The 27,528-nt window shown below is 41.0% G+C and overlaps 1 protein-coding gene across 1 annotated transcript; it reads left to right on the top strand.

The window, feature by feature from the left end:
• Positions 1–1,652: 1,652 nt before the first annotated feature.
• KICS2 (KICSTOR subunit 2) lies at positions 1,653–27,528 on the top strand. Its single transcript, XM_079775695.1, has 3 exons — positions 1,653–1,888; positions 11,144–11,429; positions 24,417–27,528. The coding sequence occupies exons 1-3, from the start codon at positions 1,654–1,656 to the stop codon at positions 25,231–25,233; spliced, it is 1,338 nt and encodes a 445-aa protein (XP_079631821.1). The 5' UTR covers position 1,653; the 3' UTR covers positions 25,234–27,528.

The raw sequence follows: 27,528 nt of genomic DNA, 5'->3' as shown, positions 1-27,528 counted from the left end.
TGTAATTTCTTCCAATTTTTATAAATAAAAGGTTCTTTTGTATCCCTAGATCAATTAAATTTTCAATTTTATTTTTTGTAATTTGTTTGTGGTTTTTTTTTTATACATGTAATTATTTTTCATTGCAGAATGCAGGGTAAAGTTTTCTTTTTCATAATCATGTCTCCTTCACTATTAATTGAAACAATTTTCCTTTCCCCACTGATTTATGATGCCACCTTTACTATCTGAGGAATTCTTATATTACTTGGGTATGCTTATGAGCTTTATAACTCTTTCATTGCCTGTGGGTTTTAGTGCTAGTAGTAGTATACCTTTTTAAATTTTTTATTACTGGCTTCTACTCACCAAGACCTTCATATTCCTTTCTAGGAAGCCTCCATTCTCTCCCCACTTCCACACCCCCAATGATTGCTGCCTCCTTTTTCACCTTTATAACATATAAAGTTCTGCCTTGTATCACAGTTAACACGGTTGACCATATCCAATTATATTCTTGAGAGCAGGGAATAGGTGTACTATATATTCATTAAAATTAAGCTATGGGATTTGCATTAAATACTGTATTGTCAAATGGTTTGTAGTAATGGCAAAATAGCTCTAGTTTGAAAAAAAAAAGAAAATAGAAAATTCCCTCATTTGTCCAATAAACATCACTGTACTATCCATTATGAAAAGATAATATAGGTGAGTGAACCCTGTATTCTGCCTTAGGGAGTTTATCACTTAGTCGGGAGAAGAGACATGTAAAAATATAGTGTGGTTAAGTAGCATTAAAAAAGCATGTACAAAGAAGGAGAAAGGAAAAAACGAAGGTAGTGAGTAGTGGACATACCTATGGGCTGGGTGTATGGTGTTTGTTTAATGTCAAAGGAATCTGCAATTAACCTGAATGGCAAAGTGCACCGATTCAGATCTTTCAACAGAAGTCACATTAATTTACTCTTCATTCTGAGACCTTTCTAAGGAAGCCTAATGTAGTCTGGATAGTATGGGCAAGCTAAGAGAAGCTCTGCTTGGAAGCTGTTAGCACGAACCTCAGACGACTAGAACGGGGTACAGGTGGCAATTAACCCATAGTTCGTGATTGGGTGAAAATCAGACATGGCGATAAGATGTAAACCTTCTAATCTGTAAACCACGAACATGAGTTGGTTTAAAAGCTATGAGGACTGCCTCCTTGTCGTTTGGGAGTGAGCACAGTTCCAGCCACCAGCCTCCCAACCTCGCCCCGCCCCTGAGGCCCACAGAGAACCCAGGCCAGATGCCAGGGCAGGAACGACTGACGTCATGTAAACGTGACGTCATTAACACTGACGCGGTGTCACGGGAGGGGCCTCTCAGCTCACCTCAGAACGCGGTCAGCTCCACGGAGCAGCAAGTTGGGCACTTCGCGCGCTGCCCCGAGGGTCCGAATACTCAGAGCTGCGGGGGCCTGAAGCACCGAAGCTGCTCGGGAGCTGAGGAGCCGCCGCCTCCTTCCTTGGCCCTCCCCCGCGCCCTCTAAGGCCCAGGCGCGGTCCCGGCGGCAGCGCGCTCCCCAGCCCGCCGCTGGCGGCGGTGACGCGCACGCACGCGGCGCGCACGTTGCCTGAGAACCCGGAAGTGCGAGGGAGAGCTGAGCCACGTGGGTGGAGCTGGAGCGCGGCTCGCATGGGGGAGTCTATCCCGCTGGCCGCCCCGGTCCCGGTGGAACAGGCTGTGCTGGAGACATTCTTCTCTCACCTGGGTGTCTTCTCTTACGACAAGGCCAAGGACAATGTGGAGAAGGAACGAGAGGCCAACAAGAGCGCGGGGGGCAGCTGGCTGTCGCTGCTGGCGGCCTTGGCCCACCTGGCCGCAGCCGAGAAGGTCTATCACAGCCTCACCTACCTGGGGCAGAAACTAGGTACCTCCGCCCCGCCCCCCCCGTGACCCTTGAGGAGGAAGGAAAGGGGGTATATTCCCCTGTCGGCTGCGCCTTGGGTTCCCTGTTTCTGTCACTTCCAGTTGCAGGTCCTACTCGGCGCTCCCCGATCTCCTCCCACTGCTCCCTTCCTTCCCTCGGCTTCCACAAACCCCGCCCACCGGCCGCCGCAGCGGATAGATTGGCGGATGGGGTGGATGCTTTTTTGCCGGGCTGTGTCCCAAACCGATGGATGTATCTGTTTTGCCCAGTGCATGGATTGGTGCCATAAGTGAGAAGTTAAGCAAACTCTGCCCTCGCTCTTCTAACAGTGACACGGCCGCCAGAGGAGCAAAAGTTGTTAATACCAACCTAGTTGAGTTAATGAACACAATTGTCTGGCTTATTAAGGTTAAGGCCCCTGAGAGTTATAAGTGGAGGCCTCCTCTCTTTTCGTAGTCCCTCAATAAATATTTAATGAACGAAGAAGTAAATGAATACTGGACAGGAAAGGCAAGAAATATGCCTAACACTAACTAGCAAGAGGGGATTTACAGGGAAAATGGTAAACACTCTTATCATCCCATGATAAAATCTCGCCCCTGAAAATAAGATGCAAGAGCAGATTCAATTAATTTAAACTAGCAGAAACAATATAAGTAGATCAGAAGGACATAATATATGTAAAAGCCAAGGCCTATGCATACAAGGTATTACTACTTATAATTATCAGTAATAGATATGAATCACAGAGCTTTTAGCGCTGTTTTAGTTCTTTGGCCTATTTTAGACCCTTTAATTGTCAGAGGCACAGGTTCTGGTATGAACAAAGGACGCATAAATATAGAATAGAAATGTAAAAATTGAGTGCAGATTCCATTTTGATTCCCCTTCACCCCCGTTTCTTTATATTGCCTGAAGGTGCCCATGTATGTACATCTTACTTTCAGTAAACACTAAAGGAGCAAGTCTTTCTGAGATCTTAACTTCTGCCTTAGCTGTTCAAATAATAACTTGTTATTTAGTATGTCAACTCATTGGCAAAAACTGGTTAGATAGTTTCACCTTGTACATTTTTTCTTCCCCTTTTTACAGTGGCACTTCTCACAGATTTCAATTGCTGTTGCAGTGTTATTAATCCCCTTTTTTACATATTGGCAAATTGTGTACATGCAGTTGTGTGAGTAGGTGACAGAGCCCAAACCAGAATACCTGCTTTTAAACTGTCAGATTGTATTTGTATCCATGACGTATTTAAAAATTTGTACCTGTATTATGATTTACATATATATGTAAATGGGGAGGATTTTGACTGTAACATTGAAGGTAGGTAATTTTCTGGCAGTTTTATTGTTTATAGATTCCCCCTCTTCACGAAGTGTGGAGATTGACCCCAATGCCATGATTCTTAATTTTTTAAGCTTATCTATGAGAATTTCATTAAACCTTATTCCCCAGAAAAATACATATGTAATACAATTTTGCATATAATCTGAGAGCATTCAGCTAGATTTCCTAAAGCCTATTTATGCATCCCTATTTAAAAAGTTTGCTACTCTAGTTAAGTTGTATGTGCCTGGTTTTAGGTAAACAAAACTGGCTGTCCTGTGTATAAGATCATGTGTAAGACCATCATTGTCTCCAGCTTGGGTTCTGTGAAGTGGGCCATATTATGCATTGTGATTGGTTCTGCGTGCACCCCACCTTTCATGGATAAGCTTGAGCACTATGCCTTGAAATTGACCCACAGAGCATTTTACACTGGGAAACATGGCCAGGCACTGTTCAGGCTCCCAGGTGACTTGTCACTTTTATTCACTTGTATAGTAAATGTGTAGGTTCCAGATGTTAATTTTAACTTTGTAAATACCTTACAGTTTTTTGGTATTGGAATGTTTGTGATATCAACATGCTAATATAATATGACTTCATGATTATTGGGTTGACTCTCCATTTTCTTTTAGTCTTTATTGTTGAAAGTATTACACATGTCCCCTTGTTTCCCCCATTGACCTCTTCTAGCCCCCCTCGCCCCCCCTTCACCACCCTATTGTCTATGTCCATGGGTTATGCATATATGCATACAAGTTCTTCGGTTGGTATCTTCCCATCCACCCACCCTCCCTCACCTCCCCTCTGAGATTCCACAGTCTGTTCTATGTTTTATGCCTCTGGATCTATTTTGTTCATCAGTTTAATTCGTTCATTAGATTCCACATATGAATGAGATCATGAGATACTTATCTTTCTCTGACTGGCTTATTTCACTTAGCATAATACTCTCCAGGTTCCTCCATGCTGTCTCAAAGGGTAAAAGATCCTTCTTTTTACTGCTGCATAGTATTCCATGGTGTAAATACCACAGCTTTTTTATCCACTCATCTGCTGATGGACACTTGGGCTGTTTCCAGATCTTAGCTTTTCTCCACATCCTTGTCATTTGTTGATGGTAGCCATTTTTATGGGTGTGAGGTGATACCTCACTGTTGTTTTAATTTGCATCTCTTTGATGATCAGTGACCGTTGAGCATTTTTTCATATGTCTCTTGGCCATCTGTATATCCCCAACTCTCCATTTTCTTAAAAAATTGTTTGTGTTGCCATTTGAAACATTGTCACGTTCTTTAACTACTTTGCTAATCAATATATATTTTTATTTATTTCAGAGAGGGAGAAAGAGATAGAAACATCAATGATGAGAAACTCATTGATCGGCATGCCCCACACTGGGGATTGAGCCCGCAACTTGGGCATGTGCCCTTGACCAGAATTGAACCCGGGACCCTTCAGTTTGCTGGCTGACGCTCTATCCACTGAGCCAAACCAGCTAGGGCTTTATGGTTTTCTTTAAAAAGCAAAACAACAAAAAAATTTTATATGTATTTTTTATCTTTATTTTAAAAAAATATATATTTTATTGATTTTTTACAGAGAGGAAGAGAGAGGGATAGAGAGTTAGAAACATCGATGAGAGAGAAACATTGATCAGCTGCCTCTTGCACACCCCCTACTGGGGATGTGCCCGCAACCAAGGTACTTGCCCTTGACCGGAATCGAACCTAGGACCCTTGAGTCCACAGGCCGACGCTCTATCCACTGAGCCAAACCGGTTTCGGCTATATGTATTTTTTAAACATTTAAAACATGGTTTAAAAAAGTGAGTCCTTTTGACCTAGCTCTGTAACGTGTTTATTGGCGACCTTAGCAGTGAATCCTGATTATAGATGTCTTTTGGACAAAGGACAGACCCGACTGGGAGCTTTCTGTTCTGGTCTTGGCTCACTTGTGAAAAACTCTGGGTGGAGCCCTTATCTTGGAGCCTTCTCTTCCCTTTGAAGGGAGTATATCTCTTTGGGGAAGGATAAGTGACTCAGTGCTTGTGGACGATTTTAGAAAGTCATACTTTTGTCCCCTTTGTTTCATTACTGGAGAGTTTCCTCAACCTCTGGTTGCTAGAATTTAGTGTGGTAGAAAATGACATAACTTGAGAACTGACATTTAAAAGTTATCCAGAAGTTGTAGAATAAAATACCCAATTAGATGTTTTACATGCTCCTTGAATATACTTATACCCTGAAATTTCATGTGTGAGATAGACTGTTGAAATTTTGAGAAATAATGAGCACTCATAAATTAAAATATTCATATTTTATAAATTCAAAAAATTGAAAAGAGAAAGAATTCTGGTATCTCTGGAAGGCTAATCCTCATTGGATATTCCTAACCAGGCTAGTCGATAAATGGGATTGTGCTCCTGAGAGCTTTGAGAAGAGAGGGCTGGATAAAGAAATGGCATTGGTGGTCTGTCCCTTCCTTATAAGTGTTACTTCACTTGTTTTCACATACTAGTGATTGATGTTTATTGATAAGCTTTTAAAGATATTCTTTGTTTTCATGTCATGCTTAACTCCGCTAGGTAAGGGTAATCTGATGAAAGAAGGTATCACGAAGGCCACACTGTTTAACACTGGAAGTGAGTGCAGAGTTGAGGTCACCTAGCTCTGTCAAATAGATAGCTATTCTTTTTACAGGACTTGAAACTCCCAATTTACCATGGAGTTTCAGAGGCCCAATTATGCAGTATTGAGCGTTTTCTTATATCAGTTATAAATGGAAGGGAAAGAGGTTAGCATGATTAAATATGTGCTTTGCTCTAGGTACATTGTATACCAAATGTTACTTAATTTGCCTTCTTAGCAGCTTTATTACTAATTTCGCATTTAAAACAATAACCAAGGTTCAAAGTAGCTAAGTCATTCCCACATCACACAGCTTTCAAGTATGGAAGCTGGGATTTAGAACCAAGTTGGTCAGACTGTCAGAGCTTTTAGGTCTTACATGATACTCTTATTACCTTCCTAACCTAAGAAATTTTGTCCTAGACCTTGGCACAGAGGTCTATTTATTCTGTACCGTCACTTTACAAAATCTGCAAAGCTGGACTAAGTGTGGGCATGGAAGGAAGGCAAACCCTCCAAGGTATAGTCTTGAATGGGATGTTGATGTCCAGTTCAATCCACCTGTACCTATGAATTTTGCTGCTATTAGGAGAAATGATGTGAATGTTAGTCAGTGGTTTAAGCAATAAATTGGAGAAAATGGTTTTTAAGTGCTAGTTGTTTGTCTGTGGAACCAGTAGTAAATAGGATGACTAACCTTCTAGATTTGCCTAGGACTGATGGGGTTCCTTGGATATGGGATTAAGGAAGTATTTACCAAGAATAACATTTTCAGTGCTAAAATCTGGAAAAGTCATGGATAAACTGGGACAAGGTGGTTACCATAGTAGTAAGGGCTATAAGATTCATTTATTCTTTCTTCCTGCCTTCCTTTTTTTTTTCTTCTTTTTTTTTTTTTTTTGAGGGGGAGGGGAGGTAAAATACCATAGGCCAAAAAATGTGATTTAATATCCACCCACATCCTCACCTTCAAGTAATAGCATTCTGGGACTTAAACTATTCTTCCAATTCGGAATCCTTCTGTTTTGTCTTCTGATAAAAGGAGAGTTAAAGCAGATTTAAGGTCATCAAAAACAAAAACCTGGCCAACGGCTCATCACTTGTTTTTTTACATTTTCACTGCCATGAAACTGTCCATTTTTCTGTGTCCTCCAATCCAAACAGACAGTCACGGCCACTTATAAAATGAAGGATATAAACTAGGATATGTTGACTGTTTTAGTGAACAGAATTTGTGAAGTGCCTTCATTGCATTTGATTGACTTCTGACATTTCACTTTCCCAGATTATAGGAAAGATCTGTGTACGTGGTTGTTTATTTCTTTTACATTTTTTATTTTTCAGTTACAGTTGACATACAATATTGTATTAGTTTCAGGTGTACATCCAGTGATTAGACATTATATAACTTACTAAGTGATCATCCCAATAAATCTCCTCATCTGACATCATATATAGTTATTGGAATATTATTGACTATATTCCATATGCTATACTTTACATCTCCATGACTATTCTGTAACAATCAATTTGTACTTCCCAGTCTCCCTCCCAGCTGGTAACCATCAAAATGTTCTCTATATCTATGAGCTTGTTTCTGTTTTGATTGTTTATTTTGTTTTTTAGATTCAATTGCTAATATGTATATATGTACTTATTGCCGTTTTATTGTTCATATGTTTTATGTATTTTTTTCTTTTTCTTCTTAAAGAAGACTAACATTTCATGTAATGCTGGTTTGGTGGTGATGAACTCCTTTGGCTCTTTCTTGTCTGGAAAGCTCTTATATGTCCTTTGATTCTTCATGATGGCTTTGCTGGGTAGAGTAATCTTGGCTGTAGGTCCTTGCTTTTCAGCACTTTAAATATTTCTTGCCAATCCCTCTGGCCTGCAGAGTTTTTGTTGAGAAATCAGCTGACAGCCCTGAGCAGTTTGGCTCAGGGGATAGAGCGGCGGCCTGCAGACTGAAGGGTCCCAGGTTCGATTCCGGTCAAGGGCATGTACCTTGGTTGCAGGCACATCTCCAGTAGGGGGTGTGCAGGAGGCAGCTGATTGATGTTTCTCTTTCATCATGTTTCTAACTGTCTATCCCTCTCCCTTCCTCTCTGTAAAAAATCAATAAAATATATATTTTTAAAAAAGAAATCAGTTGACAATCATATGGAAGATCCCTTGTAACTAATGAACTGTTTTTCTCTTGTTGCTTTTAAGATTCTCTGTTTGTCTTTAACCTTTTGCATTTTAATTATGATGTGTCTTGATGTTGGCCTCTTTGGGTTCATCTTGTTTGGGACCTGTACTTCCTGGATTTTTATGTATGTTTCCTTCATCATGTTAGGGAAGTTTTTCCATAATTTTTTTTTTAACATAGGTTTTCAATTCCTTGCTCTCTCTCTTCTCCTTCCAGCAACCCCATGATACTAATGTTGGTATGCTTGAAATTGTCCCAGAGACTCCTTACACTATCCACATTTATTTTTATTTTTTGGATTCTTTTTTCTTTTTGCTGTTCTGATTGGATGTTTTTTTGCTTCCTTATATTCCAAATTGCTGATTTGATTTTTGGTTTCATCTATTGTACTGTTGATTCCCTGTAAATTATTATTCATTTTAGTTAGTGTATCCTTAATTTCTGACTGGTTCGTTTTACGGTTTCCATGTCCTTTAATATGTTGTTGGCATTCTCACTAACAACCTTATAATAACCAGTGTTTTGAACTCTACATCTAATAGATTGCTTGACTCCATCTTGTTTAGTTCTTTTTCTGGAGTTCTATTCTTTCATTTGGGATATGTTTCTTTGTCTCCTCATTTTGGCAGCCTCCCTGTGTTTATTTCTATGTATTAGGTAGAGCTACTACATCTCCCGGACTTGGTAGAGTGGCCTAATGTAGTAGGTGTCCTGTAAGGTCCAGTGGCACAGCCTCCCTGTTCAACCAAGTTGGGCATCCCAAGTATGTGTCCTCCCACCCCCCATCAATGGGAGGGATTTACCCCCAGGCCAATCAGCTGCATGTCTGGCTTTGATCAACCCACCCCTGTGGAGGATCAGCTGTGCAAGGGCCCACTTCATAGATCGGAGCTTACTTCAGCAGGGCTCTGGTATCTGCTGAGTGCCCCTTGAGTGTGATGCTTGTGGATGGCGTTTCAATGTGGTCTGAAGCTGTCCACTGGGTGTACTGGCTCTGGAGCCTCCCTGGAGTTGCAAGCCAAGGTCAACTGCTGCCTGAGTTCTGCCCGGGACCATCCAGCATGAGCTACAAAGCCATCTGCAGATGGCTGCTACTTGTGCTGGGCTTGGAGGTGCCCAGGCAAGGCCAACGTATGAACAAGGCCAGCTGCTGCTAGTGCTGGGCCCAGAGCCACTTAGTGAGAGGTATGGGGCACACTGAGGCCAGATGCTGTTTTGAGAGATTATATAGGAAAGTCTAAAGCCTGAGCCAAGACAGGCCATATGGAAAAGTCACTGGAAACAGCTTGAGTGGAGCAGGATCTCAGGGAATCACTAGGACAGGGCGAACAATGTGAGCAAAGTTGATGGAGACTCAGATATAGCACCCTCCTGCTGGCTCTGATGGGGGAGGGCTCAGAAAAGAAACAATGGCCTCTGCCAGCACTTCTGTCTGGGAGAAAGCTGCCCCCTCCAGCTCTCGTCCTGATGCCAGACAATTCAGTTTCTCCTCGTATTTTCCTGGTGCCTTTCCAGATGCTGCCCCAGTGCTAGAACTCAGAGAGAGTGAGTCCAAGTCTGTGTGAGGGCTCTTTAAGAGGAACTGCCAGGGACTCCACCAGCCTTCTGTCTCACTCAGCCTCAATCCCTGCTGGTTTTTACAATCAGAAAGTATGGGGACCTCCCTTCCTGGCACTGGAACCCTGGGCTGGGGAGCCTGGTGTGAAGCTGGGACCCCTCACTCCTCAGGGGAGATCTCTGCAGCTGAGATATCCCTCCCGATTTTTATCCAGCACATGTGGGTGTGGGGCCAGACTGTGCTGTGTCTCCGTCCCTCCTACCAATCTCAGTGTGGTGTCTCCTTTATATTCTTAGTTGTAGGATTTCCGTTCAGCTAAATTTCAGGTGGTTCTAAATGATGGTTGTTCTGTAGTTTAGTTGTAATTTTGATGTGGTTGTGGGAGGATACAATAACACATTTACCTACACCACCTTCTTGACTAGAAGCCCAGATTCATTTCTTAAATCATTAGCTGGACAATGGATTAAAAACAACTTTGTGAAATCTTTCATTCATTAAGAGGTTATTTTTACAAATGCCTTGGTAAATAATTTTCACTCCTAACTGATATCTTAGAATAGTAATAAATTCACTCATTAAAGCCTTCTGTGTATATCAATAGAAAATTTAAAACGTCACCCATCTCTGAGTTTTTTTATATTTCCTAAGAATTATAGTTTTAAACTTGTCCTGTTTCTCTTCCTTTTCCTAATGTCTTGCTTCCGACCCTTTGATGATTAGCAGAATTGCTTAAGGCAACATTTGTGAAGCTGGCTCTATAATTTTCAGAAATATAGTTGATCATGTATTAATATAGAAGTAAGGAAATTATATCTATGCCATTTGATCCTTTTTGATTGTTGAAAAGGATATATTTGGTCTTATATTTTGCTGATTTCCTTTGGAACCCCTGAGTTACAATAGCAGTTATTTATAATTGCTTGTTGCTCTTAGTGATTCACAACGTGCTGCTTATTAAAACCTATATTGTCAACTTTGTTAAGAGTACTAAGCTGTCCTTTTTTCTCCTGAGAGCCAGTAGTCTGTGTTCTTGTATGAGGGAGATCTATGTGTATTTTCCATTTTCTGGTTTGAAAGATAAGATTAAAAGATGAGTTTCAAAGGAAAATGTAACTCTAAAGCAGAAATAAAATTTGCTGATTTACTAGGAATAACAATAGTTTTTCATAATTGGGTGTTCTCGTTTGTTTCAAATATATTTATGTGGAAGGAGGGCTTTTTAGATCTAGGATAATTATTCTCTGAAATGAATCTGAGTCCTCATTAAAGTGGGGTGGTTGGGAATTGGTGTGTGGGTAAGGAAACCAATCATAGGTCCATTGCTACATTAATGAGTGGTACCAGGCATTCATTTAACTGACTGCTCTTCAGTGAAATTATCAACCTCAAAATATTTAAATCTCCCAAGCATAGAAGTTAGAGAATATGGTAGATGTAAACTCACTGAGCTCAGCAGTTCAGATCCTTTCCTTTGAATGCCGAGAGGTATCTTGTGCTTCTGCTTTCTCTTCCTTACCTCTCATGTGCTTGTGTCATTTGCCTACCAGGGGGCCAGTCTTTCTTCAGCAGGAAGGACTCCATCCGCACTATCTATACTTCCCTGCATAACGAGCTGAAGAAGGTGGTGACTGGCCGGGGCACCCTGGGAGGGACCGCTCCTCACGTGGAAGAACTCCTTTCCCACCTGTCAGAGCAGCTCTGCTTCTTTGTTCAGGCGCGGATGGAGATTGCAGACTTCTATGAGAAGATGTACACCCTCAGCACACAGAAGTTCATCAATGCTGAAGAGCTCGTTGGCCTTTTGGACACCATCCTCAAGAAATACAGCTCCAGGTCAGTGTAGGTGAAGAAGGAGGGAGGGATAGAATGTGGCAGCCTCTGGACCCCACGCAGACTCTCAGTTTTTCCCCAAACTCTTATAAAGATCTATGATGAAAAAACAAAGGAGAATAGCTCTATTGCATTTTGTATAGATTAATTAATTGACAAGTGTGCATTTGGCACCTTCTTTGGGCTTAGTTAACACCATCCTGGATGGATACTTCTCTAAGCAATAGAGAAAGACCAATAATGAAATAAGTCTTAAAAGATATATTATAAAAAAAGTTTATACAACCAAAAGAGAATCTGATATAATAGAAGGCTAATAGGCAAATTGTCCCCTCCACCAGGAGTTCAACCAGAGGGTGGGGCTGGCCGGCCAACCTCCCGCAGCCCCTCCCCCGGTTGATCCCACCCCCGATGAGCACCCCCACCCCGATCAGGGGCGGGGTCGGCCAGACAACCTCTCATGTCCCCTCTCCCCTGCCAGCCAGACCCCACCTGTGCACGAGTTCATGTATTGGGCCTCTAGTTATCTATAAAATAATGTGATTTTTTAACAAACCACTATTTGAATAAATGCCCTTTCAAAGTAATCACCTTGGTGAGTTATCCACTTATTCCTTTCATGTACCTGTTACGTAACATGTGTTAGAAACTCCTGTATAATTGCTTTCGGCCTAGTGATTACTTTGAAGGATACCCCTCTTTCGGACATATGACTTCCTGTATGTTTGCCTAAAAGAGAAAGGTAGATAGATTAACTTATATTCCCAAATGAAGGATAATACTTATCTGATTAATGGTCTGGGGAAGGGAGGCAAAGTGGGGGGATTAAAAGAGATTTCAAGGAAGACGTAGAATCAGAGATGACTTTTAAGGGCAGGCAGGGTTTTAAAAGCAAAGGTAGGAAAGAAGGGAGCAAATGCTTTGAGATGAGAAGGTGAGTTCAGAATACTGAAAGGCCTCAGAGTGAGGTACCTGCTGGTCTCTCTTCCTGAAACCCTCTTGTCCTAGCTATCTACTCAGTCAGTTAAGTCTTGGTTCAAATGTCAGGGAACCCTTCTCTTCTATCCTACCCTTAGTCACTCTTCTGTTCCCCTGATTTATTTTCTTCACATTCCTTCTTGCCATCTGAAATTACTGTTATTTGCTCAGGGTGTGTTTTCTTTTCTCACAACTAGGATGTGAGCTCCATGGCAGCTTCTGTGTCTTCAGCACTTTGAACAGAGCCTAGCACATATAGGTGCTCAAAAGGTGTTTGTTGAATGAATAAGTGAATAGTAGATAAGTAGTGGGGAACCATGGAAGATTTTTGAAGATGGGAGTGTTGTGTTCTCATCCTTATCTTAAACTGATGACTATGGCACTGGTGGGTGGGATGGGATGGGATGGTAAAGGGAGTGGTCACAGGAGGGAAGGTTAGTTCAGCAGGCTAGTATGGTAGTCTGATCAGTGATAGAGCCTCATGGTTGCAAGACAGTGGAAAAGGAGATGAGGATGAGAAAAGTCTACAAGTCTTGGCAACAGGATAGTGGGAGTAATGAGAAGTTTATGTCAAAGGTGATTTGGAGGTTTTTCACCTTAAATGATAATATTATTTACAGGATTGAGAAGTCAAGAGGGGCTGGCTTACCTGGTAGAAGGTAGTGAGCAAAATTTAGAGCAATTTGAGCTTGAGCTGCTAGCATATTTTCAAGAAGAGATTCACTAGGTAGTTGGAAATGGGGATCTAGAGCTCAGGTGAAAAGGCAGAAACAGAAAACAATTGGAGGTCATCTGTATGGAGAAGTAGACTTGTTTTTTTGTTTCAAAACTAACATATCAATGTTTCTGTTAAGCAGCAGCAATTGATTTTTAAGCTTGCAGGAAAACGGGGGGAAATATTTTTATGTAACTATTTTGAAGGAAGATATTGAACAACTACTGTATGTCAGGCACTGTGTAATACTCTCTTATATGATACCTGCTTTGAGATATAGGTGTAGATAGTTCTTCTTTTATGGAGTCTCAGAGAAGTTAAGTATGCCCAGGGCCATGCAACTTATCTTGAACCCCCCTCCTCTGTGACCCCAAAGCCTCTATTCTGTCTGTATGCATTATTGCTTGTATCAATAGTGAGATGCTCTTTACCCAGTCCAGGTAAATAATTCATCTCTGTTGATCATTTTGCAAGTCAATAAACAAGATCTATTTTTATTTCTTGAATAAATAATAAGACAAAGTAAGATTATGAAGTAATAGTCTTCTGTCATAGTAAGATGGAAAACATTGTAAGCACTTACTAACTTCCCTTGCGAAGAATAAGGGTTGTATACTGGGCAAAATCATGTAATGTACGTCTTTTCTCTGAGCACAGATAGTTTGATTAATATATTATCATGTTTTTATTCTTTCTTTATAACGTTTTTTCCTAGTTTTTTTTAAATTTTGAAATTTTTACTCATCCAGAAAAGTTGTAAGAATAGGATAATGATATAGAATTGTAATATGACCAGTAAATCCCATTCCTGGGTATATATATGCCCAATGAAAAATACAAAATGAGAACATATGCCCGCACATAAAAACTTTCACAGGAATGTTCATAGCAGTATTATTGGTAATAGCCAAAAGGTGGAAACAACCCACATACCCATCAATGAATAAATAAATGTGGCATATTCATACAGTGGGGTATTATTTGGCAAATAAAAGGGATGAAGTACTACATGCTAGAACATGGATGAACCTAGTAAAATTATGTTACATGAAGGAAGCCAGTCATAAAAGATTACATATTGTATCATCCCATTTATATTAAACTAGAGGCAAGATGCATGAAATTTGTGCAAGGGGCTTGGCCCTCGCAGCCATGGTGGCTTGCCGTGGCCCTCGCAGCCCCGGCTTCGTTTGGAAGGTCATTCGGCTGTCCAGTCTACTTAGCATATTATGCTTTTATTATTATACTAGAGGCCCGATGCACAAAGATTTGTGCAAGAATGGGCCTTCCTTCCCCTGGCTGCTGGCACCGCCTTCACTCTGGCCAGGAGTTGCCTTTCTGCCTTTGCTCTGGCCCGGAGCCGCCTTTCTGCCTTCCCACGCTGCCCAGAGGCCCGGAGTGGCTGGGGCGGTGTGGAACACCCCCAGCCGCTCGGTGCCTATTTATGCAAATTAACCCACCATCTTTGTTGGGTTAATTTGCATACTCACTCCTGATTGGCTGGTGGGTGTTGCTAAGGTACGGTCAGTTTGCATCTTTCTTTTTTATTAGTGTAAACTAGAGTACCGGTGCATGAATTCATGCATGGGTGGGGTCAGGGCAGATGGGGCTAGCGGGAGGTTGGCCTGCCAGCCCGCCCCTATTGGGTGGGGCTGCAGGCAGTTGGCCGGCTGGCCCCACCCCCTGGTCGAACTCCCATTGGAACTCCCCATCGAGGGGACAATTTACATATTAGCCTTTTATTATATAGGATATAGATGTCCAGAATAGGCAAAATCATAGACACAGGAAGTAGATTACAAATTCGTAGACACAGAAAATGGTTGCCAGGAGTTGGAGGGCTGGAGGGAGAATGGGGAGTGACTGCTAATGTATAAATGGTTTCTTTTTGGGGCCATGGAACTGTTCTAAAATTATATAGTGGTGATGGTTATACAACTCTGACTATATTAAAACCATTGAATTTTATAATTTAAAGGGTGTATGTTACATATATGAATTAAATACCAGTAAAACTATTGCTTAAAAAAATTGTACAATGAGATATTATTTTTCTAGATTCACTGTTATTAAAATTTTGCCATGCTTGCTTTATTTCTCTCAGCATATAATTTTATTTTCCTGAGTTGTTTGGACGTCAAATGCGAACATCATGCCATTTCACTCCTAAATACTCCATTGGATCTTCTAAGAACCATACAAAACTATAACATAGTCTCCACACAAAACATTTAACACTGTTTTCTGCCATCATCTAATATAGAGCCCATATTCAGATTTCCTCAGTTGTCCCCAAAATGTTCTACATAGTTGTTATTTTTATTGTCTTGTATTTTTGAACTTATGATATATTCTAAATTTTCTTTTTATTAATTTTAATAGGTAATATATGAACATGGGTCAAAATTTATGAAGCACAAAAGAATTCATAGTGAAAAGTCTACCTGCTGCCCCCTGTCCTTTAGCTACTTAATTCCCTTCCTAAGAAGCAATAAATGTTAGCAAGCTCTTCCTGTCATGCCAATAGTCCATGTATGTAAATATACACATTTTCTTTTTATAAACAAACTAGAGGCCTGGTGCATGGATTCATGCATGGGTGGGGTCCCTCAGCCTGGCCTGCACCCTCTTGCAATCCAGAACCCCTTGGGAGGATGTTGGACTGCTGGGTTTCAGCCCGATCCCTGCAGGCCAGGCCCTACAGGGATCAGGCCAAAACCCGGCAGTCCGACATCCCCCAAGGGATGTAGCAGTGCTGAGGTGGCAGGTGGCCGCGGAGGAGCCCCAGCTGCCTCCGCCCAGTAGCACTGCCAAGGAGGCAGGAGAGGCTCCTGCCACCACAGTTGCACTTGCCAGCCATGAGCCTGGCTTCTGGCTGAGTGACGCTCCCTCTGTGGGAGCGCACTGACCACCAGGGGGCAGCTCCTGCATTAAGCGTCTGCCCCCTGGTGGTCATTGCACGTCATAGAGACTGGTAGACCGGTTGTTTGTTCTTAATGGTCGCTTAGGCTTTTATATATATAGATTTTACATGTGTACAAATTTTCTGTTTGTAAATGTATTCTTTCTCAAATCTGATTTATATATGTATATATTTATTTAAATAAAATAAGTGTTTGAAAACCAAAAACTTAAGTATAGTTGGAGATAATGATTCTCAAGGGGAAGAGATCTCATGTGGTGATTGCTAAAGCTAATGTGACAGTGGTTTGCTGACCCATCTCAGAGCTTAAGAAAATACTAATTCCTGGGCCCCTCCTCTCTTTCCCTAAGAGGGTAAAATTTAATGATTCTGGATTGGGTGCCCTGAAATGTGTATGTTTTAAAAGTTCCCTGTGATACTGATACATAGTCTGCATGAAAAAAATTGTTTGGAAAAATAGGAGAAAGATGCCAACGCTAGGATACACAGAGTATTGAACCTTACAGATGTGTGTGCATGGGTATATGTGTACGTGTGTGTCTCCTAGGAATGATTTAGCTGTTTTAGTTTTTATTATATTAAATTTGTGACCTATCATCTTTGAATGTTCTTTGAAACATCCCTCTTCTCAGAGGCTTGCCAATTTCTCCCATTTTCTGCAAAAGCCTGGATTGCATTCTTGAAACTCCAAGGGCAGCACTTGGCTGCGCCCAGCAGCCTTCTGATTGGATGCTGATGCAATCCAATGGAACTGGGTTGCAATACCATGCATGGTCAGTGGGTGTTTTCATCAGCAGTCTCCATCTTCCACCCATGCTACCTTTCTCTAATCATTAGGGAATTACGGATCACAGTTACATCCTAGCCTGAAAACTATCTACATTAGAGACTCGGTTAATTTGAACAGCATAAAATTCCTTAGTTAAGAAATTCTAAAAAATAGAAATCCTGTATAATATATTGATTTTCTTTTGCAAGTGGGATTATTTTAGGTATAAATAAACATGATTTGCCCTTTGCTGGGAATAACATCCTTTTTTCTACAGTTTTTTTGATTTGGCATCTGTGCTACACCAAGCACATTTCTTTTATGGTCCCAGTGTTCTAGAGAAATAATTCATATTTTGCTATTCTGTTGTATTGAATGAGTTAATCTTTTTCCCAAAGGACCCAATTTATCTTTCAGGGAATGCTTACTTGCCCCAATATATCTGATCTATGTCAGAACACTTATAAAAAATTGTGTGAATTTTTCATGTTTTAAACCATGGACTGCTTTTGTATTAAAAAATTAACTCCATGCATGATATATAGCATGGAGTCTAAACCTCTAGTCCTGACATGTCCAGCCTGCTTTCAAAGATGAATGGAAAGCAAGCATGTTTCGGTTTTTTTCTCTGCAAGCCAGTGTGTTAGAGTAGAAAGATGTTAAAGGTTTCCTCTTTTGGTAAACATTACATTATTATACAAATACAAATCTTGTTTAAGAATCACAGTCATTTATGATGCTGCCTTTCAAATCAAATAATTAACATTACTCATATAAGAGTTTTTGTGTGCCTTCTAGAAGAAAAAACATGAACTTGGTTTGTTTAAGATGAGAGTGTCTACTATTCCTTGAATACTCTTGAGGAGAAATAGAACTGGATTTCTCTCCAAGGAGGCATCAATGAAATGTTTTTTGAGTCTGTAGAATTTGTTTTGACTTTATTTACCTGTTTCATACAGTGAGCATAAAAGAAAATTCTGGCTAATTTTGTTTTGTGGTCAAAACAAAACTGGTAGATTTAATGCAAATTAATATTTACTCTCCTAAATCAAGAATATAGCTTTTAAGAAATAATGCTTTTAAAGAAGCCAACAATTATTCATACATTAGAGAGCTTTTAAAAATCCCTCTGGTATGGGAATAACACACCATTCATAATGATTTTTTATTCTTTAATCATAATTTTATAGCTAGAATTTAAAGAATCTTTTTTTAGTTTCATAAAACTTTTGTTTGCATTTTTTATCTGAATGCTTCAAATGGCAGAATTCTCACCAAAGGCAGAACTGTGATTTGTTTAGTCTTTATGCCCTTTTTTTTTTCTTCAGAAAAAGATTTGTGATGGATGATAAGACTGTTAATGAAACAGTTGTGTGTATAGTTCAACAGGGTTAATTATCCCTCACTGAAAATTTTCTAAGCAAAACCAATAAGAATGCAATTTCTGTGAGATGCCTTCTACTCTAGACACTTGACATGCCTAATCTTAACAGTGCAGACTGAAGGCCTTTTGTGATCTTGCCCAGCCTACATTTTCAAATTCGTCTAAGGCCCATCAAATGCCTCAAATTGCAGCCAAACTCTTAGTAAAGAGGAAGAAGCCTCAGAGAAATCTTTCCCCATTTCCTACCTTGGTTCATATTATTTATTTTGCTTAGAATGTCCTTGAATTTGTAGAGGTGGCAAAATATCTTTTTTCTCTATCCTTCTAAGTTCTCAGCTGGGGTCCCTTTAACAAAAGACAGATTGCCCTAGCTGGTTTGGCTCAGTGGATAGAGAATTGGCCTGCGGATTGGAGGGTCCCAGGTTCGATTCTGGTCCAGGGCACATGCATGATCCCCAGTGGGGGGCATGCAGGAAGCATCCGATCAATCATTCTCATCATTGATGTTTCTATCTCTCTTTCCCTCTCCCTCTCTGAAATCAATAAATATATATATTTAAAAATACACACAAAAGACAGATTAACAAGAGAAAAGCATACAAAGGTATTGAATATAAATTTTACAAGACAGGGAAGCCTTCATAAGAAATGAAGACCCAAAGAAGCTGTTTAACTTATGTGTTTTTGTGCTAGATTTGAATGGAGAGTTGTGGGAAAATGTACTAGGATGAAAAAGGGTGGGAGCTAAGTGTAGTAAACTGGGGTAACAGCAGGCCTGTTCATTCACCTTCCTCTCTGTGTTCCTTAGTCCTTGGAAATAAGGATGCTCCTTTACTCAGGGAATGAGGATGGCACCTTTCACTTGAGACTTTTATGACCTGAATCAAGGAAGGGTCAGAAGTCCTTCCTGGGCATGTGGGTTTTTCAGATTCATTCAGTATAGAAATTGTTAAAGATTCTGCTTACCTTGGTTCAGTCATCAATTTAAATGGAGACTGTAGCCAAGAAATAAAAAGGCCAATCGGAATGGCAGCAGTGGGAGAATTAGGAAAGATCATCAAGGGCAAAGATGTATCATTAGAGAGACCCGGCTAAGAGCATCCCACACCCTCACATTCCCAATTACTATATACAAATGTAAAGGTTGGACAATGAGGAAGGGAAAAAAAATTGATGCATTTGGAATACAGTGTTGAAGGAGAGCTCTACAGATACCTTGGGCAACCAGAAAGACTAACTAGTAGGTCTTAGAGAAAATTAAGCTTGGAACGTCGAGGTAGGCAAAAATAACAAAACTGAAGCCGTCCTACTTCAGGCACATCATGAGAAGGCAGGGTTCTTTGGAAAAGACAGTAATGCTGAGATAAATAGAAAGCAGCAGGTAAAGAGGAAGACCAATTATGAGATGGAATGACTCCATAAAAGAAGCCTTAGGCATGAATCTATAAGAGCTGAACAGAGGTATTGAGGACAGGAGGTTGTGGACATCACTCATCATAGGGTTGCCAAGAATCAGAACTGACTCCAAGGCATGTACCATATTTTTGAGGAGCATGTTCTGAATCCCATCACATTGTTCTATCATATATCATTTAGCTATTGCCACAGTCATTCTGTATAACCACCACCCCAAAATTCACACAGGCTAGCAGGTCTATTTCGAGAGTTGCATACCTGGGTTAATCTTAGCTGGGTACACTGTTGGTCTCACTAGGCTTGACTTATTGCTGTGAGCTTTGGGCTTAGTCTGCTCCACGGTGTCCAATCTGAGTCTGAGGTTAGAGTGGGATCAGCTAGTCAGTGGCCATGGCCAAAGTGCAAAAGAACAAGCCCAGCCAAGCTCATTTTAAGCCTTTGCCTTCATCAGATCTGTTAATATCTCTTTGGCCAAAGCAAGCCACATGGCCCAGTGCATCCATAGTCCAGGGTGGGGAAAAGACACTCCTCTTTGGGTGGGAGAAGCTCTAGAATCACATGGCAAAGGGTGTGGAATCAGCGGTGGTTACAAATTGGGACCAGAAATGTAAGCCCTCATCGTCACATAGCTAAATTGTACTAGCTCCTTTTATTTTGTTTTAATCCTATCTGCTCTTTAAGCTTTATGGCTCAGCTCAAATCCTGTCTCCTGTACAATCTTTCAACCAAAGGAATTGCTCCTTCTTCTAAACAAATGTGTATCCATTATAAATACGTCCTTTTAGCATGGAGGGTCCTGCAGGGAAAACTTCTGGCTAATTCATCTAAAAACTAGTAAACTAATTGTTTTAAATGAGAGAATATCACAGGTGTTTGTTTTTTTATTGTGGTAAAATATTGTGGTAACAAAATTTAGCATTTTAACCATTTTTAAATGTGCAGTTTTGTGGCACTTAGTACATTCACATTGTTGTACTACAGATTTATTTTTAATCAGGTTTCTGACTCCTCACATGCATGGTTTGTTTTGGAAGGAACTCCTTTACAGGGATTTACAGAGGAAGGAATGCATGTACACTCTCTTTTTTTGTGCATGTATACTCTCTCTTTTTCTGGCCTTTTAAAAAATTGATGAGAGAGAGAGATTGATTGATTTGTTGTTCCACTTATTTATGCATTCATTGGTTGATTCTTGTATGTGTCCTGACTGGGGATCGAACCTACAATCCTGGCTTATTGGGACTATGCTCTAACCAACTGAGTACCCGACCAGGGCTTTTTAAAAAGCAGATGTTCTATGCAAATAGTTGTCAATTTATTCTGTATTCAGACTCATTCAAGCTTGTTGCCATAGCTGAGATGTATATTTTTGGATTACAACAATTTAACAGATTCCCCTATAGGAGCAGTTTTCTACCAGTATGCTGCAAGAACTATTAAAACATGCAATACCTGGCTGTTTAGTCGGGGGCACTGATCTCTTTTCTCTTAGATTGTCAAATTTTAAAAAAATCACAACAGCCATCTGGTGTGAATAAATCAAATTATACCCCCTTTTTTTTGTCAGATTGGAAAAATATGTATTTTTTGGTATGCCACAGAATTTCAGTAATTAGTTTATATGTGCATGAAATGAAAAAGTTGCAAATTGCTGCCCTATAGTGTGGGTTGTGAATAGGTATGAAGCACACAGCAGAATGGAAATGGGGAAATGATACATCATAATGCTAATCTCAAAGTCTTGGCAGAATAATTTTAATATGTATTTTTAGCTCTTCTTAAAACTGAAAAGTAACTTTAACATTCACATGCATTCTAATAAATGTTGAGCATTTAAGCACTTTTAGTATATATTTATACTTGTTCAGAATTTTTTCCTGAAGGTTTGTAAGATAATTCATGTTCTTTCAAGGAGAACATTGGGGATATAATGATTTCCAACTGGAAGTAGAAAAATAACAGAGTATTATTTGTGGTAGCATTTTCTCCAATCTCATGCCATTTTCTGTTATTAGCAGTCTTGCTGTGTTTCTAGTTCCTTGGTAAATTTTCCTGATATTCACAGTTATAGAATCTTGTGATGCTTAATGCTCATTAAGTGTTCAGGGGCCTTAGCCTTTAGGCCAAGGGCGTGGGAGCATTTCTTACAATTCAAAGATTTTGTGTGTCTGTGTTAGACTTTCTTAATGTTTATTCATGCCATGTTTGAATAGTCCAAATTAGTTAATTACGTAAGCACCTGAGCTAGAGGACTTGAGATCTGTTTTATCTTTCTGATTCTTTGAGTATATTATTAGACTAGCTCCTCCACCTATGTTTTTAGCTTCCCTATCTTGAAGGTAAAATGCAAGTAATAGAAAAAAAACCAAAATGTTGTTGTGGTGGTGGTGTGAGTAACTACATCCTGTTGATCACATAACAATCAGTTCTGGTCTTATAATGTCCAACCTAGTATGGGTCTCTTAACCATAATTCCTTTAATTAGTGTGTAAATACATTTTTTAACAACTCTAGGTATACTTGTGATAATTTTTTTCCTAATTATTTAATTGATAACCAGCATTTTCCCTTTCAACTGGGGCCAAAACAGCTGTGTAAGAGGCTTCTGTCTCATTGACAGTGAAGCCGTGAAATCCCATGGGCTCGGGCCTGTAAATCATCTCCTGAGTTGCCTGGATGTGCTCAGTAAATGCTCCATTCTGTCCATACCTTTCAAATGGGTCACTTGCTAAGCAGATTCCTGCAACTTTGAAAGATGCTTTGGATCTTTAGGAAGAATGTGAGGGCTTGATGTAGGCACTTTGAGAAGGGGGATGCACCAGGCTCGGCAGACACCAAACCTCCTTGGCGCTTCTCAGAAAAAACAAAACAAAACAAAAAATTGAGCAAGAACACTCTCAGTAGAGATTCCATACAGAGGTGACCTCCTTAGCCATTCTATTTCATTGTTACAGAACTTCACTTAGATCATAAGCAACAGGCAGAATCAATGTGACAGAAACTAGGGTTCGGTTCTTAACACAATTAGCACATACACTGAATTTTACTATGTACCACGTGTTGTAGATAAAAGCATGAAAAAGTAGGCAGGTTTTACTTCCCCTCAGAGAGGAGCTCAAAGCAAAGGTAACCATATGTCCCAGTTTGTCTGATAAATTATATGCTTAAGTTACTAAAGAGGAAGACAGGTATTCAGAAACTAGAGGATATAATTGGTGGGGATTAGACAGAGAAGGCATTTCTAAGGAAGTGACTCTGAAGAGGAGACCTGAAGCACAGAAAAAAATATTGATGAAAAAGGGTTACACTCTCACGGACCTCAGGGTCTTTGCACTTGCCCATTTCCCCCTCTGCAGGGAGGGAGGATACGCTCACATCCTATCCTCTTCCCCCTCAATATTGTTACTACAGGTAAAGTAGACTATGTTTTACAAACAACAGGTAGCAATTCTTGAGTCATAAAATTAATTTAGTGAATAGTAATTTAATTAAAAATATACATATCTATATATAAAAACCTAAGTGACCGTCCAACTATCTGACTGGTAGCTGTGACGCACAATGACCACCAGGGGGCAGACGCTCAAAGCAGGAGCTGTCGAGCTGCGGTGACTTGGCAGCTGCGGTTCTCGGTGACGCACCTGGAACCAGAGAGGAGGGAGCCCAATTCTGGGGTGTGTCACCCGAGAACTGCCCTCTCACAATCTAGGACCCCTCAGGGGATGTCGGAGAGCCAGTTTCAGGCGATCCCTGCAGGCCAGGCTGAGGAATTCCACCAGTGCACGAATTCATGCACCAGGCCTCTAGTTATTAAATATCAAGAGTATACTAGACATAGGAAGGGTAAATAAGAAGTTAAAAAACAAAAGCCTTTTATTTGTATACTAGGAGCCCGTTGCACGAAGTTTTGTGCAATAGACCTTCCTTCACCTGGCTGCCGGCACCAGTTATCCGCCAGCAGCAGTTTTCCTCTGGCCACCCGCCGATCAGAGCGCCTCCCGCCAGCATGATCGGCCACCCCGAGAGGAACTCCGATCGGGAGGCGCTCCGATGGGGGGGGGGGGGGGGGGAGGAGTGGCCAGAGGAAAACTGCTGCTGTCGGAAAACTGGTGCCAGCAGCCACGCAATCAGCCACCCAAGTTCCGCTACCGCACCGGCCTAAGCAACAACGGCCGGCGGGAGGAGCGGGGGGCGGGGACTCGCAAGTCCCCGCCCCCTGCTCCTACCGCCAGCCAATCGGCCACCCTGAGTCCCGCCCCCCACGCCTCCAGCTGGCCCACTTCTTCAAAATAGACTCGCCCAGGCCGTGGTATTTTGTGGAAGAGCCACACTCAAGGGGCCAAAGAGCCACAGGTGGCTCGCGAGCCGCAGTTTGCCGACCACGGACCTAGGAGAATATGATGACATAATTCTGAAATGGTAAAGTTATGTCAGAATGAACTTTTTTAAAACATGTTTTTATTGATGTATTTAGAGAGAGAGGAAGGGAGAGGGAAAGAGAAACATCAATCAGCTGCCTCCTGCACACCTCCTACTGGGTAATGAACCTGCAACCCAGGCATGTGCCCAACAGGGAATCAAACTGGTGACCTCTCAGTGCATGGGATGACGCTCAACCAACCGAGCCACACCAGCATGGGCCAGAATGAATTTTTTAAATAAGTGAACATGGGATCCTTCCATTTTTCCTTCCCCTGCCTTCAAACGTAATATTATTTATCTGACCACATTTCTTTTGAGGGCAGAAAATGTCAACATGGAGTAATATTTCCACTTATTTCTGTTAATTTCCCTTCCCCCTTCAGATTTCACCACCCAATCCTCAGCCCTTTGGAGAGCAGTTTCCAGCTGGAAGTCGATGTCCTGAGTCATCTCCTGAAAGCCCAGGCTCAGGTCTCAGAGTGGAAGTTCCTGCCGTCTCTGGTTAACTTGCACAGCGCTCACACCAAGCTGCAGACCTGGGGCCAGATCTTTGAAAAGCAGCGGGAGACCAAGAAACATCTGTTTGGAGGGCAGTCTCAGAAGGCTGTTCAGCCCCCACACCTTTTCCTTTGGCTGATGAAACTCAAAAACATGCTTCTTGCCAAATTTAGTTTCTACTTTCATGAGGCACTGAGCCGACAAACGACTGCTTCAGAAATGAAAACGTTGACTGCAAAAGCCAACCCAGACCTGTTTGGAAAGATTTCCAGCTTCATCAGGAAATACGATGCTGCCAACGTGTCTTTAATCTTTGATAACCGAGGGTCTGAGAGCTTTCAGGGTCACGGCTATCACCACCCCCATTCCTACAGAGAGGCCCCCAAGGGTGTGGACCAGTATCCAGCCGTAGTGTCTCTGCCCAGCGACAGGCCGGTCATGCACTGGCCCAACGTCATCATGATCATGACGGACCGCACCTCCGACCTGAACAGCTTGGAGAAAGTGGTTCACTTCTACGATGACAAAGTTCAGAGCACCTACTTCCTCACCCGCCCAGAACCCCACTTTACCATTGTCGTCATTTTTGAGTCAAAGAAATCTGAGAGAGACTCCCACTTTATTTCCTTCCTCAATGAGCTCTCACTTGCCCTTAAGAACCCCAAGGTTTTTGCAAGTTTGAAACCTGGATCCAAAGGTTAGCAGGTTATCTATGTGAAAGGTTTTCAAGAGAAGAAATTGTGTTCTTAATTGCTCTAATGATCTACAATGATTTGTGATTAGGGTTTCAATCCACTCATGCTTCTTTCAGAGCTAAATTAAAGACAAAGCCTCCCTAATTGTGTCACACACTTTATATGCAATTAAGGCCAATTAAGTAAAGCAGGGGTCCTCAAATTACGGCCCGCGGGCCACATGCGGCCCGCCGAGGACATTTATCCGGCCCGCCGAGGACATTTATCCGGCCCGCCGGGTGTTTTTGCCGCTGCCGCCTGTCCTGTTTAGCAGCCCACTTAGCAGTGTGCACAGGAATTTGTTCATAGTTTTTTTTTTAAACTATAGTTCGGCCCTCCAATGGTCTGAGGGACAGTGAACTGGCCCCCTGTTTAAAAAGTTTGAGGACCCCTGAAGTGAAGTATCCAAAGAGTAATCTAGGCTACAGTATATCTCCTTGGTACAGCAAAGTACTCTCAGTATTTTCTCCTATTTTCCTGTATTTTATGTAGACTGAATATTTATTAACCTTTGATGTTTCTTTCCAGATGTTTCTTTCCAGACGTTTTATATTCCAAACATTGTGTTCTAATGCCATTCCAAACGCCCTCTCCTTTCCCCTCCCACCCAGATGAGTAATTTTCACATAGTATCTGCTTGGCTTTCTGTTTATCACCTTTCTGCTGAAATGTATGTTCCTATTCGGCTCCACCCTTGGTTATTTTTAGGCTGAAAAAGCATGTAGTCTTGGTTTTTCAGTCACTCTTAAACATTCATGTGACTCAGCCTACTTTTATAAAATCAAAATGGAATCGCCACACTTGCTAAAAATCAATTGTGCATTCCAAGGACCTCTTCATACTTGTGTAATCAACTCAGTACTTAAGCACATCTGAACTTGGGATTCATGTCTGTCTCCTCCAAATATTTTTAGAAGTAGTGCTACATCTTAACACACGCTGCCTTAACCCTTTTCTTCAGTTTGTGTCCAGGAGGAAGAAGGCATAACGGGGCTGTGGAGACCTTCACCTCTAGCTTATTGATTCAGAATAAAAATCAGCCACAAAGAGTAATTGAGTTATTATTTGCTATTTCCTTCGAAGCTTGTGTGTCATGCACTAGTAATAGTCCAGTCAGTCCTGTTTCTCATGATTGCTCAGAGCGACCACAGCGGACAAGCCGGCAGCATTGGCTGAGATTAGAGGAGCCCCCCCTGAGTCTGGACTACTTGGAGGAAGAACCCACTGACCTATTTTTTGGGGAGAACATGTGCTTTCTTTCCTTTTTCCCTTTTAAAAAAATAAAAGTCATATGATTTGTAAAAAGCCAGTTTGCTTTAAATAGAAAGTAGTGATTTACCTCTGCATTTTATTCACTCAGGTTCTATAAAAATCTGAACAGACTGTACAACTTTGACCTTACATAAAACATTGAAAACAATTGGAACTAAAAAGTTAAATCATTTTTCCTCCCTTTTGTGCTTTGCTAAGAAGCTGAAAAACATTCCTTGGTATGCATGTACTTTTTTTCCCCTAGATAAAACCACCATTAGCCTTAAAATATGCTTCATTATAACATGGAGAAGAGTGTAAATAAACATATATACAGTACTTAAATACTCGCCTAGAACATATTTGAATTGTATATTTATTTTTGAACATATTTTGGTTCAGGCCGAGAAACAAAGTCATTTTACTCTGAGATTTGTCCTCTAAATTCAGTAATGAAATGATCTGTAAAGTGTATGTTTTGCTAATTGGAAGAGTAAACCTGCATATTTTCCACATACTGCTTATTTTGAAATTTGTTTCTAAACCACAACTTGATCGATTCTTATGGGTAACCAAGAGTGTGGTCAACACTGAGTTTGTAAGTCCATCAAGGAGTGTTACGTGTTAGGATGCTGTCTGAACACAGAGTGAACCACTGTCTTCTCTTAGGTCCAGCCTGGTATCTGACTGTGTCTTTGAGGGAGTGTGTGAAAATAGAGCCTGATTCTTAACTGAGGAACCAAAATCCTCTACATAATCACTTTGCACATTTGGACATATTGGAGAAAATCTACTTTCAAGAAAGAAAATAGTTGGTAATTCACTGCACTCCCAGGAGAGTCACTCAGATGAAGTTTAAAATACTGTGTCCACCCTTAGATCCGGCAGCAAAATTGCAGTTTTGTTTCTTTGGCAAGTCAGCCTATGAACTTGACTTCCTTATCTGTAAAATGGGGATAAGGAAATGTGGGCTCTTTTTCAAAGACTACGTATGTAAGAATGGGATGAGATC

This window comes from Cnephaeus nilssonii (assembly GCF_951640355.1).
Source record: "Cnephaeus nilssonii genome assembly, chromosome: 6".
Lineage (NCBI taxonomy): Eukaryota > Metazoa > Chordata > Mammalia > Chiroptera > Vespertilionidae > Cnephaeus > Cnephaeus nilssonii.
Note: the sequence above shows the minus strand (reverse complement) of the source record. Positions and strands in the feature narration are given on the sequence as shown.

Excerpts from the sequence above, each read along its gene's own strand:
- KICS2 (XM_079775695.1), top strand. The coding sequence starts at position 1,654 with ATGGGGGAGTCTATCCCGCTGGCCGCCCCGGTCCCGGTGGAACAGGCT. Across the intron at positions 1,889-11,143 it reads CTACCTGGGGCAGAAACTAG|GGGGCCAGTCTTTCTTCAGC; the intron begins GTACCTCCGCCC and ends TTTGCCTACCAG. Across the intron at positions 11,430-24,416 it reads CTCAAGAAATACAGCTCCAG|ATTTCACCACCCAATCCTCA; the intron begins GTCAGTGTAGGT and ends TTCCCCCTTCAG.